Source organism: Ictalurus furcatus, chromosome 3, assembly GCF_023375685.1.
Source record: "Ictalurus furcatus strain D&B chromosome 3, Billie_1.0, whole genome shotgun sequence".
Classification (NCBI taxonomy): domain Eukaryota; kingdom Metazoa; phylum Chordata; class Actinopteri; order Siluriformes; family Ictaluridae; genus Ictalurus; species Ictalurus furcatus.
Genome location: NC_071257.1, coordinates 34,208,882 through 34,218,680, shown reverse-complemented (window position 1 = coordinate 34,218,680; position 9,799 = coordinate 34,208,882). Strand labels below are relative to the sequence as shown.

The following is a 9,799-nucleotide window of genomic DNA, read 5'->3' as shown; positions in this document are numbered from 1 at the left end:
GGGGTACAGTAGGTGGGGTACAGTGCAGTAGGTGGGGTACAGTAGGTGGGGTACAGTAGGTGGGGTACAGTAGGTGGGGTACAGTGCAGTAGGTGGGGTACAGTAGGTGGGGTACAGTAGGTGGGGTACAGTGCAGTGGGTGGGGTACAGTGCAGTAGGTGGGGTACAGTAGGTGGGGTACAGTGCAGTAGGTGGGGTACAGTAGGTGGGGTACAGTGCAGTAGGTGGGGTACAGTAGGTGGGGTACAGTGCAGTAGGTGGGGTACAGTAGGTGGGGTACAGTAGGTGGGGTACAGTGCAGTAGGTGGGGTACAGTAGGTGGGGTACAGTGCAGTAGGTGGGGTACAGTGCAGTAGGTGGGGTGCAGTAGGTGGGGTACAGTGCAGTAGGTGGGGTACAGTAGGTGGGGTACAGTAGGTGGGGTACAGTGCAGTAGGTGGGGTACAGTAGGTGGGGTACAGTGCAGTAGGTGGGGTACAGTGCAGTAGGTGGGGTACAGTAGGTGGGGTACAGTGCAGTAGGTGGGGTACAGTAGGTGGGGTACAGTAGGTGGGGTACAGTGCAGTAGGTGGGGTACAGTAGGTGGGGTACAGTGCAGTAGGTGGGGCACAGTAGGTGGGGTACAGTGCAGTAGGTGGGGTACAGTGCAGTAGGTGGGGTGCAGTAGGTGGGGTACAGTGCAGTAGGTGGGGTGCAGTAGGTGGGGTACAGTGCAGTAGGTGGGGTACAGTAGGTGGGGTACAGTGCAGTAGGTGGGGTACAGTGCAGTAGGTGGGGTACAGTAGGTGGGGTACAGTGCAGTAGGTGGGGTACAGTAGGTGGGGTACAGTGCAGTAGGTGGGGTGCAGTAGGTGGGGTACAGTGCAGTAGGTGGGGTACAGTAGGTGGGGTACAGTGCAGTAGGTGGGGTACAGTGCAGTAGGTGGGGTACAGTAGGTGGGGTACAGTGCAGTAGGTGGGGTACAGTAGGTGGGGTACAGTGCAGTAGGTGGGGTACAGTAGGTGGGGTACAGTGCAGTAGGTGGGGTACAGTAGGTGGGGTACAGTAGGTGGGGTACAGTGCAGTAGGTGGGGTACAGTAGGTGGGGTACAGTGCAGTAGGTGGGGTACAGTAGGTGGGGTACAGTAGGTGGGGTACAGTGCAGTAGGTGGGGTACAGTAGGTGGGGTACAGTGCAGTAGGTGGGGTACAGTAGGTGGGGTACAGTAGGTGGGGTACAGTGCAGTAGGTGGGGTACAGTAGGTGGGGTACAGTGCAGTAGGTGGGGTACAGTAGGTGGGGTACAGTGCAGTAGGTGGGGTACAGTGCAGTAGGTGGGGTACAGTAGGTGGGGTACAGTGCAGTAGGTGGGGTACAGTAGGTGGGGTACAGTAGGTGGGGTACAGTGCAGTAGGTGGGGTACAGTAGGTGGGGTACAGTGCAGTAGGTGGGGCACAGTGCAGTAGGTGGGGTACAGTAGGTGAGGTACAGTGCAGTAGGTGGGGTACAGTAGGTGGGGTACAGTAGGTGGGGTACAGTGCAGTAGGTGGGGTACAGTAGGTGGGGTACAGTGCAGTAGGTGGGGTACAGTGCAGTAGGTGGGGTACAGTAGGTGGGGTACAGTGCAGTAGGTGGGGTACAGTAGGTGGGGTACAGTAGGTGGGGTACAGTGCAGTAGGTGGGGTACAGTAGGTGGGGTACAGTGCAGTAGGTGGGGTACAGTAGGTGGGGTACAGTGCAGTAGGTGGGGTACAGTGCAGTAGGTGGGGTACAGTAGGTGGGGTACAGTGCAGTAGGTGGGGTACAGTGCAGTAGGTGGGGTACAGTAGGTGGGGTACAGTGCAGTAGGTGGGGTACAGTAGGTGGGGTACAGTAGGTGGGGTACAGTGCAGTAGGTGGGGTACAGTAGGTGGGGTACAGTGCAGTAGGTGGGGTACAGTGCAGTAGGTGGGGTACAGTAGGTGGGGTACAGTGCAGTAGGTGGGGTACAGTAGGTGGGGTACAGTAGGTGGGGTACAGTGCAGTAGGTGGGGTACAGTAGGTGGGGTACAGTGCAGTAGGTGGGGTACAGTAGGTGGGGTACAGTGCAGTAGGTGGGGTACAGTGCAGTAGGTGGGGTACAGTAGGTGGGGTACAGTGCAGTAGGTGGGGTACAGTGCAGTAGGTGGGGTACAGTAGGTGGGGTACAGTGCAGTAGGTGGGGTACAGTAGGTGGGGTACAGTAGGTGGGGTACAGTGCAGTAGGTGGGGTACAGTAGGTGGGGTACAGTGCAGTAGGTGGGGTACAGTGCAGTAGGTGGGGCACAGTAGGTGGGGTACAGTAGGTGGGGTACAGTGCAGTAGGTGGGGTACAGTGCAGTAGGTGGGGTGCAGTAGGTGGGGTACAGTGCAGTAGGTGGGGTGCAGTAGGTGTGGTACAGTGCAGTAGGTGGGGTGCAGTAGGTGGGGTACAGTGCAGTAGGTGGGGCAGTTTGTTAGGGTCTCATTCATTGTGGTGAAGAATTCTGTGGGATTGTGGTTATATTTAGTTTATTCAGTGAGGAAGTGCAGCTCTGTCTCTATTTCATTTAGTGTGCACTGCTGGCACAGCCTCTGTGTCTCTCTCTTTCTGTCTGTCTCTGTCTCTTTGTCTTTCTCCCTGTCTCTCTCTCTGTCTTTCTCCCTGTCTCTCTCCCTCTATCTGTCTCTGTCTCTCTCTATCCTTGTCTCGGTCTCTCTTTCTTCCTGTCTCCCTCCCTCTATCTGTCTCGGTCTTCCACCTTTCTCTATGTCTCTCTATGTCTTTCTCCCTGTCTCCCTCCTGCTGTCTGTCTCTGTCTCTCTCTATCCTTGTCTCTGTCTCTCTCCCTCTGTCTGTCTCTCTCCCTCTATCTGTCTCTGTCTTCCACCTTTCTATATGTCTCTCTGTCCTCTCAGAGTTTGTTTGACTCTGTCTTGCTCTCTCTCCACCTCTCTCTCTCTCTCTCTCTCTCTCTCTCTCTCTCTCTGACTTTCTTTCTCTCAACATCTGCCTCTTTCTCAGGCTTTATATATATATGACAGAAGGGGACAGCTCTCTCTGGCATCTATCTTTTTTGTCTCTTCTGTATAGTTAGTGCATGTAGTGTCCAGTGTGTGTAATGTGTGTGTATAGTGTGTGTAATGTGTGTGTATAGTGTGCGTTGTGTGAGATGGTCAGTGGTGATGATTATTGCCCTGAAAAGCACAGAGAGAGAGAGAGAGAGTGTGTGTGTGTGTGTGTGTGTGTGTGTGAGAGAGAGAGAGAGAGAGAGAGAGAGAGAGCGAGAGAGAGAGAGAGAGAGATCAGTTAGAGAGAGCTCACACAGTGTAGCATGCCGGTGTTAAATGGAGGCTTTAGGGAGCTTTAAATCCTACAACATTTACATCATTAATGTTATTAGAGTTATAAATTATTGAAATAAAATCGAGCGTGTGCAACATGTGAGTAAGAGGCAGAGTTGCGAACACTTGTGGAGTATTGAGAGAGTGAGAAATGGGAAATAGAAACAGAAAGAAGAAGGAAAACATGCAAGAGACAAAAACAATTTTGAAGCGAAAAAATTCCTCTCAGTCTTACCGAAGTGCCGCATGTACGGTCAGGTCCATAAGTATTGGGACAGGGACACAGTTTTTGTCATTTTGCCTCTGTACACCACCATAATTTTACAGAGGCAAAATGACACAGATAAACACACTATAAGTGCGAGCCTGTGATTGGTCGAGGCGTGCCCAAGCAGATCGGCAATCTTCTTCCTGTAATCGAGGAAATCCTGGAATTTAACGTTCACACGACCCTCATAAATCTCGTCTCTGTATTAACCTTACTGAGACGAAAAAGAAGAGGAAGAAGAGGAGGAAGAAGAAGAAGAGGAAGAAGAAGTGTACTGGGTGATGTTCAGTACGTGCTTACAGAGTTCATTCATTCATCTTCAATAAGGCCGAGAGAGACAGAGAGAAAGAGGAATAGAGAAAGAGGGATGGAGAAATATAGAGTGAGGGAGAGAGAGGAGGGGAGATAGAGAAAGATATATATATATATATATATATATATATATATATATATATATATATATATATAATAAGTGAGAGAGGTATATAGAGAAAAAAGAGATAGGGAGAAATAACAAAGAGAGAGAGAGAGAGAGAGAGAGAGAGAGAGAGAGAGGAGCAGGGTGACAAAGAAAGCGTAAGAGGAGTGCACTGCATTGAAAATGCATGGGGCGCTGTTGCCATGGGAACAGAGGAGAGGAGAAGAGAAGAGAGAGAGAGAGAGAGAGAGAGAGAGAGAGAGAGAGAGAGAGAGAGTTTGAGGAAGCATCTTGTTAAAAAAAAACAGCCGCTCCCCTTCACCGCCCAAAAAAAGACAAATAAAGGAGCGATATATAAATGGTGTGTGTGTGTGGGGGTGTGTGGGTGTGTGTGTGTCTAACACACAGCAAGTGTGTGTAACTTTAAAGTCATGCTCTTGTTATGTTTATTATATAATGACATCATCACCTCAGCACTGCATCCTGCGCTGAGCTGGAGCATTTACAATGAAAACACGCCACCTAGTGGCTGCACATCTCTTACTGGATTGGATTTTCAGAACTGAAACGTCTGGTTGTGAAAAGTCGGGTTTTCATTATTATTTAAGGGGAAAAAGAACTTGTAACAGTTTCTGAATTAAAGTGTAAAGCAGTGTGTTCTTATAGCAACTGAAGGCAAAGGAGACTATAATCATTAAGAGACAGGAATTAGCGGTGTGTGTTAGGCGTAACGTGTTACTGTGACATAACATACACAAAACAACAACAACAACAACAACAACAAAAAACAGGACATGTAGATATATATATATATATATATATATATATATATATATATATGTGTGTGTGTGTGTGTGTGTGTGTGTGTGCGATGGTGCAACTGGAGACCTGATACAGTTTTTAATGTAATTAATTAATTAATTATGATAAATATATATATATATATATATATATATATATGTATATATATATATATATATATATATATATATATATATATATTTACTGTTTGCTAAAAGTATTTCTTTGCATTCAGTAACTTTTAATTTAATAATTTTAGAGAGTTGCAAGATTTTTGATCGAATCACAAATTAATAAAGTAACTGATAAAAAAAGATGTTTACTATGCTTTACTTTTTTTTTTTTATTGCAACTAGTTTTAACTAAAATTAAACTAGTAAAAATGAGTGAAAATATTAAAATAAACAAAATGATGTATTATAATATTTTGTAATAAATATAAAAATGTATTATACAAATATCAACTAGTAGACAAACATAAAATAAAATAGCAAAAGCTTAAATACACTATTAGAGTCAAATAAAACATAATAAATAGAAAACATTGCTTTATATTTTTATGCACTGCTTTGTTTTTTTATCTCTAATTAATATTAATTTGTATAATTATTTCATATGTGTATTTAATCATGTATATAGAGAAAATAGCAAAGTTATATTAGTTATATTATATTATTATTTAATAATTTTATCTCTTATTATTTTTTAGATGATTGATATTAAGATTTAGGATAATCAGACACTAACAAAAACAAAACAAACAAATAAATAGATTTTGTATCTGAATGATTTTTTTTTCACACTCATCCTCTCTCTCTCTCTGTCCTTTGTCTGTGATGTCATTGGTCATGTGACAGATGGTGTCCAGCTCTGTCCTCGTGCGTAATTACGTCACACTGGTCACTCACAGCCTGGGGAGATACTGCACACGATTCTGAAGCCCCGCCCACTCCACAGTCCTTCACCCCACACACACTCGGTCTGGGATGTTGACTCCATCGGCCATGACATGCAGACACGGAAATGATCCCCAGTCCTAACAATGTCCCCTTAAATACTTTCATTTAAAACAAAAAAAAACTTCCCAGGCTTCTGTGTTCCTATTTACACTTCCTGTATCCAGTGTAGTGACGTGGTGGTTCACCTGCCGAGCCGGTTCCACTGGAGAACCCAGTTCAAGATCTTATATCATATTGGGTTCAGTAGTATCGTCAAATATCGAATTGTTGCCATGAAAATCAAAATAAGGACTGTATCATACTATATCATATGATATTGTATTGCATCAGATTCAGTAGTATCATCGAATATCGTATCATTCTGCAGCAAATTCAGTAGTATCTTCAAATATCGTATCATTCTGCATCAAATTCAGTAGTGTCATCGAATATCATATCATACTGCAACAGATTCAGTAGTATCTTCAAATATCGTATCATTCTTCATCGGATTCAGTAGTGTCATCGAATATCATATCATACTTCAACAGATTCAGTAGTATCTTCAAATATCGTATCATTTTGCATCAGATTCAGTAGTGTCATCAAATATCGTGTCATTCTGCATCAGATTCACTAGTGTCATCGAATATCATATCATACTTCAACAGATTCAGTAGTATCATCAAATATCGTATCATTCTGCATCAGATTCAGTAGTGTCATCAAATATCGTGTCATTCTGCATCAGATTCAGTAGTGTCATCAAATATTGTATCATTCTGCATCAGATTCACTAGTGTCATCAAATATCGTGTCATTCTGCATCGGATTCAGTAGTATCCTCGAATATCGTATCACACTGCAGCAGATTCAGTAGTATCATTAAATATCGTATCATTCTGCATGAGATTCAGTAGTGTCATCGAAAATTGTATCATTCTGCATGAGATTCAGTAGTGTCATCGAATATCGTATCATATTGCAACAGATTCAGTAGTATCTTCAAATATCGTATCATTCTGCATTGGATTCAGTAGTATCATCAAATATCGTATCATACTGCTGCAAATTCAGTAGTATCATGAAATATCATATCATATGGCAGCAGATTCAGTGTTGTTGTCCAATATCGTATCATTGCCTTAAAACTTGTAATCATATCGTATCATGTCGGGTTCAGTAGGATCATCAAATATCAAATTGTTGCCTTAAGAATCAAAATCAAAATTGTACTGTATCATATTCTAGCAGATTCAGTGGTATTACAAAATATCAAAGCATTGCCTTGTAAGCAACTTGACTGACTTCAGTATGCATGACGTCATGGTGGACCAGCCGGGTGAGGGGAACCACCACGTTCCCCAATAAAAGTAAGCGAGAAATCCTTCAAAACTTAACCCCCTGAACTTACACTCCGATCGGAGATATATCTAATCAGTAACTCGACTGTTGTTTTGATGGTGGTTTAAACGCGCTAAACACCTCCCATCCCGTGTCCTTCCTCCGTCACGTTCCCTCTGAGACGACGATGCGTATTAACTCTCCCCGGTTCATGACCTGCATCCTGACGTGTTTCTTATTATAACAATCTAAACTTTTGACATTTTTGAGTGCAGTAACCTCCCTGTGTTGCGTACTAACCCCGTGTCCGTGGCCGGCGCGGCTCTGTTGACGCAGGTGCACTACCTGATGGTCCTGGCGGCGAACTGGGCCTACGTGAAGGACGCGTGCCGCATGCAGAAGTATGAAGACATCAAGAGCAAGGAGGAGCAGGAGCTACACGATATCCACTCCACTCGCTCCAAAGAGCGCCTCAACGCCTACACATAAACCACACACACACACACACACACACACACACACACACACACACACACACACAATCCCAAGCATGCCCCTTCCCTTCCCTGAACAACACACACACACACACATAAGCACACATATATGTAAACACATGTAATGATTTGATTGGTTAGAGGATCAGCACCAGGATGGACTTACACACACTTGTATTATGTTTTCGTATCACTTTTATTATTATTTTTTGCTTTTGAATGTTTCCATGACCTTCTCTCTTTTCGTTTCCACCTTGTCTGTTATTTTGTTGGCTCTTATCCGTCAACGTTGCTGTCGAAATATGCACAGATCCGCATCCGATTCGTGACGCTATCATACAGCATCAAAATCAGTCGTGATTTAAGCAAAATGAATCGGCTTCAGCTGTGTGAACGCGAGCTCCTCCCACTAGCCCCTTATTTGCATGTCATATGCATACGGCACTCCCCCATTTACCCTCATGTACATTTAATTTGCATGAAACACACCTCTTTTTACACAGGTAAAATGAATCAAACTAGCTTTTTAAACTGAGGATGTGTTGCTGGATAATATAGTATGCATAATAAATATATCATTCCGGTTAATTCCATTACGTAAACTCAAAGGAGTTACATATTAAATGTAATATTTAATGGATAATAAAATGATCATAATGACCCAAATCTATATCATGTGGTTTAGAATTATAACGATTTGAAAATTATTATTATTATTATTATTATTATTATTATTATTATTAATTGTGCATATATGCCAAAGATGAAATCTGATGAATGATCAAGTGAGGGAATTTGCATAAAGTTTTTTTTTCTTTTAACGATCAGTTTAGATCGTAAGCAACGTTGATGAATAAGAGCCATTCGTCTTTAAAGACACGGATATCACACGCCAACGACATGTCAAACTAATGTTTATATACATGTCGAGCTTGTAATTATCCAGATCTGTTTTCAGAGGAAAGAGGATTATGATATGTCATGTCTGACAAGATCAGAAGATTAGCCACACTGCTAGCTACACTATGATTGATACTTCTCCAGGTATAAATAATACATGTTTAACATTTTTAACCTCAGTATGTGAACTTTAAACTTACTGGAAGAAGAAGAAGAAGAAAAAAAAAAAGTGCTAAATAGACACAGAAAGCTAGCTGGCTACGAATGCTAACATCTAGCTCCTCGGTGTTATGTTAGCGCCGTTAATTTGACTTTAACAGTGCTAATGTGTTGTGTTTTTTTCCACAGTAACTTGCTCAGTATTTCTCAGAAAGGAGAAAACAAATAAATCAATATATATATATATATTTTTTTTATAAATAAAACACGTCAGCGCTAAACATCGTATTTGTGTGTGTTTAGGTTTTTCAGAGGACTAGCATAGCTAGCACTACGGCTAGTCTAGCGATACGACTCCTGGACATAATCACAATCCTTTTAATCCTGAAAAGCAGTTTAGATTACGTTAAATAAACTCTGATCTATTTTTACGACATTAACGTCATTTAAGCGTAGCTTTACTCACGGAAATCTTAAACCGGGCCTCGTGTCGTTGTTGTCGTTCTTGATGTTTTTTAACATCCGAAGCTAAAACGTGACCAAACTTGTATGACTTCACAGATTCTTTTCCAGCAAATTGTCGGTTCCGAGAGCCGAACAAACCGTAAAATGACGACTTCTTTGTTTTTTTTTTTTTTTTTTTTTTTTTTTTACAAAAACAATTACAATAAGTCTCAGAAACGTACGCTAGGAATACGAAGAAGCTGTGACACTGGTGCTCCATCTCAAACCGTTTTTAAAAGCTATAAAGTGCGTACTGTATTTGCTTTAAAAAGTGGAAAGATTTTAGATTAAAGAAACAAAAGGGCGGGAAGAAAAAAAAAAAAGTCTTTTCGTTAAAGCGGGCACCTTTCTGATTGGCGAATTGTACAGATTATATTCCAGCATGTTCTTTAAAGATCGCAAGAGCCAGAAAGACCTTAAGGTTACTTTTTTATCGCTTGAGTGTAGCTTTTTATCGTACGTTAAGTATATCATGATGTTACTTGACACTGGTGCTTCGTCTCAGGCTGTTTTCCAAGTAAGCTAGAGTCACCACAGGGGCTGCAAAAACATCCAGAGAGAATATTCATCATCATCATCATCATCATCATTATTATTATTATTATTATTATTATCATTATTATTGAAACAAAAAGTGATTCTTTAATTTAGG

General features: G+C 42.3%; 1 protein-coding gene across 6 annotated transcripts in view; it reads left to right on the top strand.

Moving 5' to 3' along the window:
* The window catches only part of gpm6ab (glycoprotein M6Ab), a 75,632-nt gene extending 66,703 nt beyond the window's left edge, over positions 1-8,929 (top strand). For 5 of the 6 annotated variants that reach the window (XM_053622143.1, XM_053622141.1, XM_053622139.1 and 2 more), the window contains one exon: positions 7,427-8,929. In XM_053622143.1, coding sequence (XP_053478118.1) covers positions 7,427-7,579 — 153 coding nt within the window. In that variant the 3' untranslated portion in view covers positions 7,580-8,929. Of the gene's footprint in view, positions 1-5,665; positions 6,169-7,426 lie in introns of those variants that run through there. The other variant, XM_053622144.1, reaches the window with a different exon arrangement.
* The last annotated feature ends 870 nt before the right edge of the window (positions 8,930-9,799 follow it).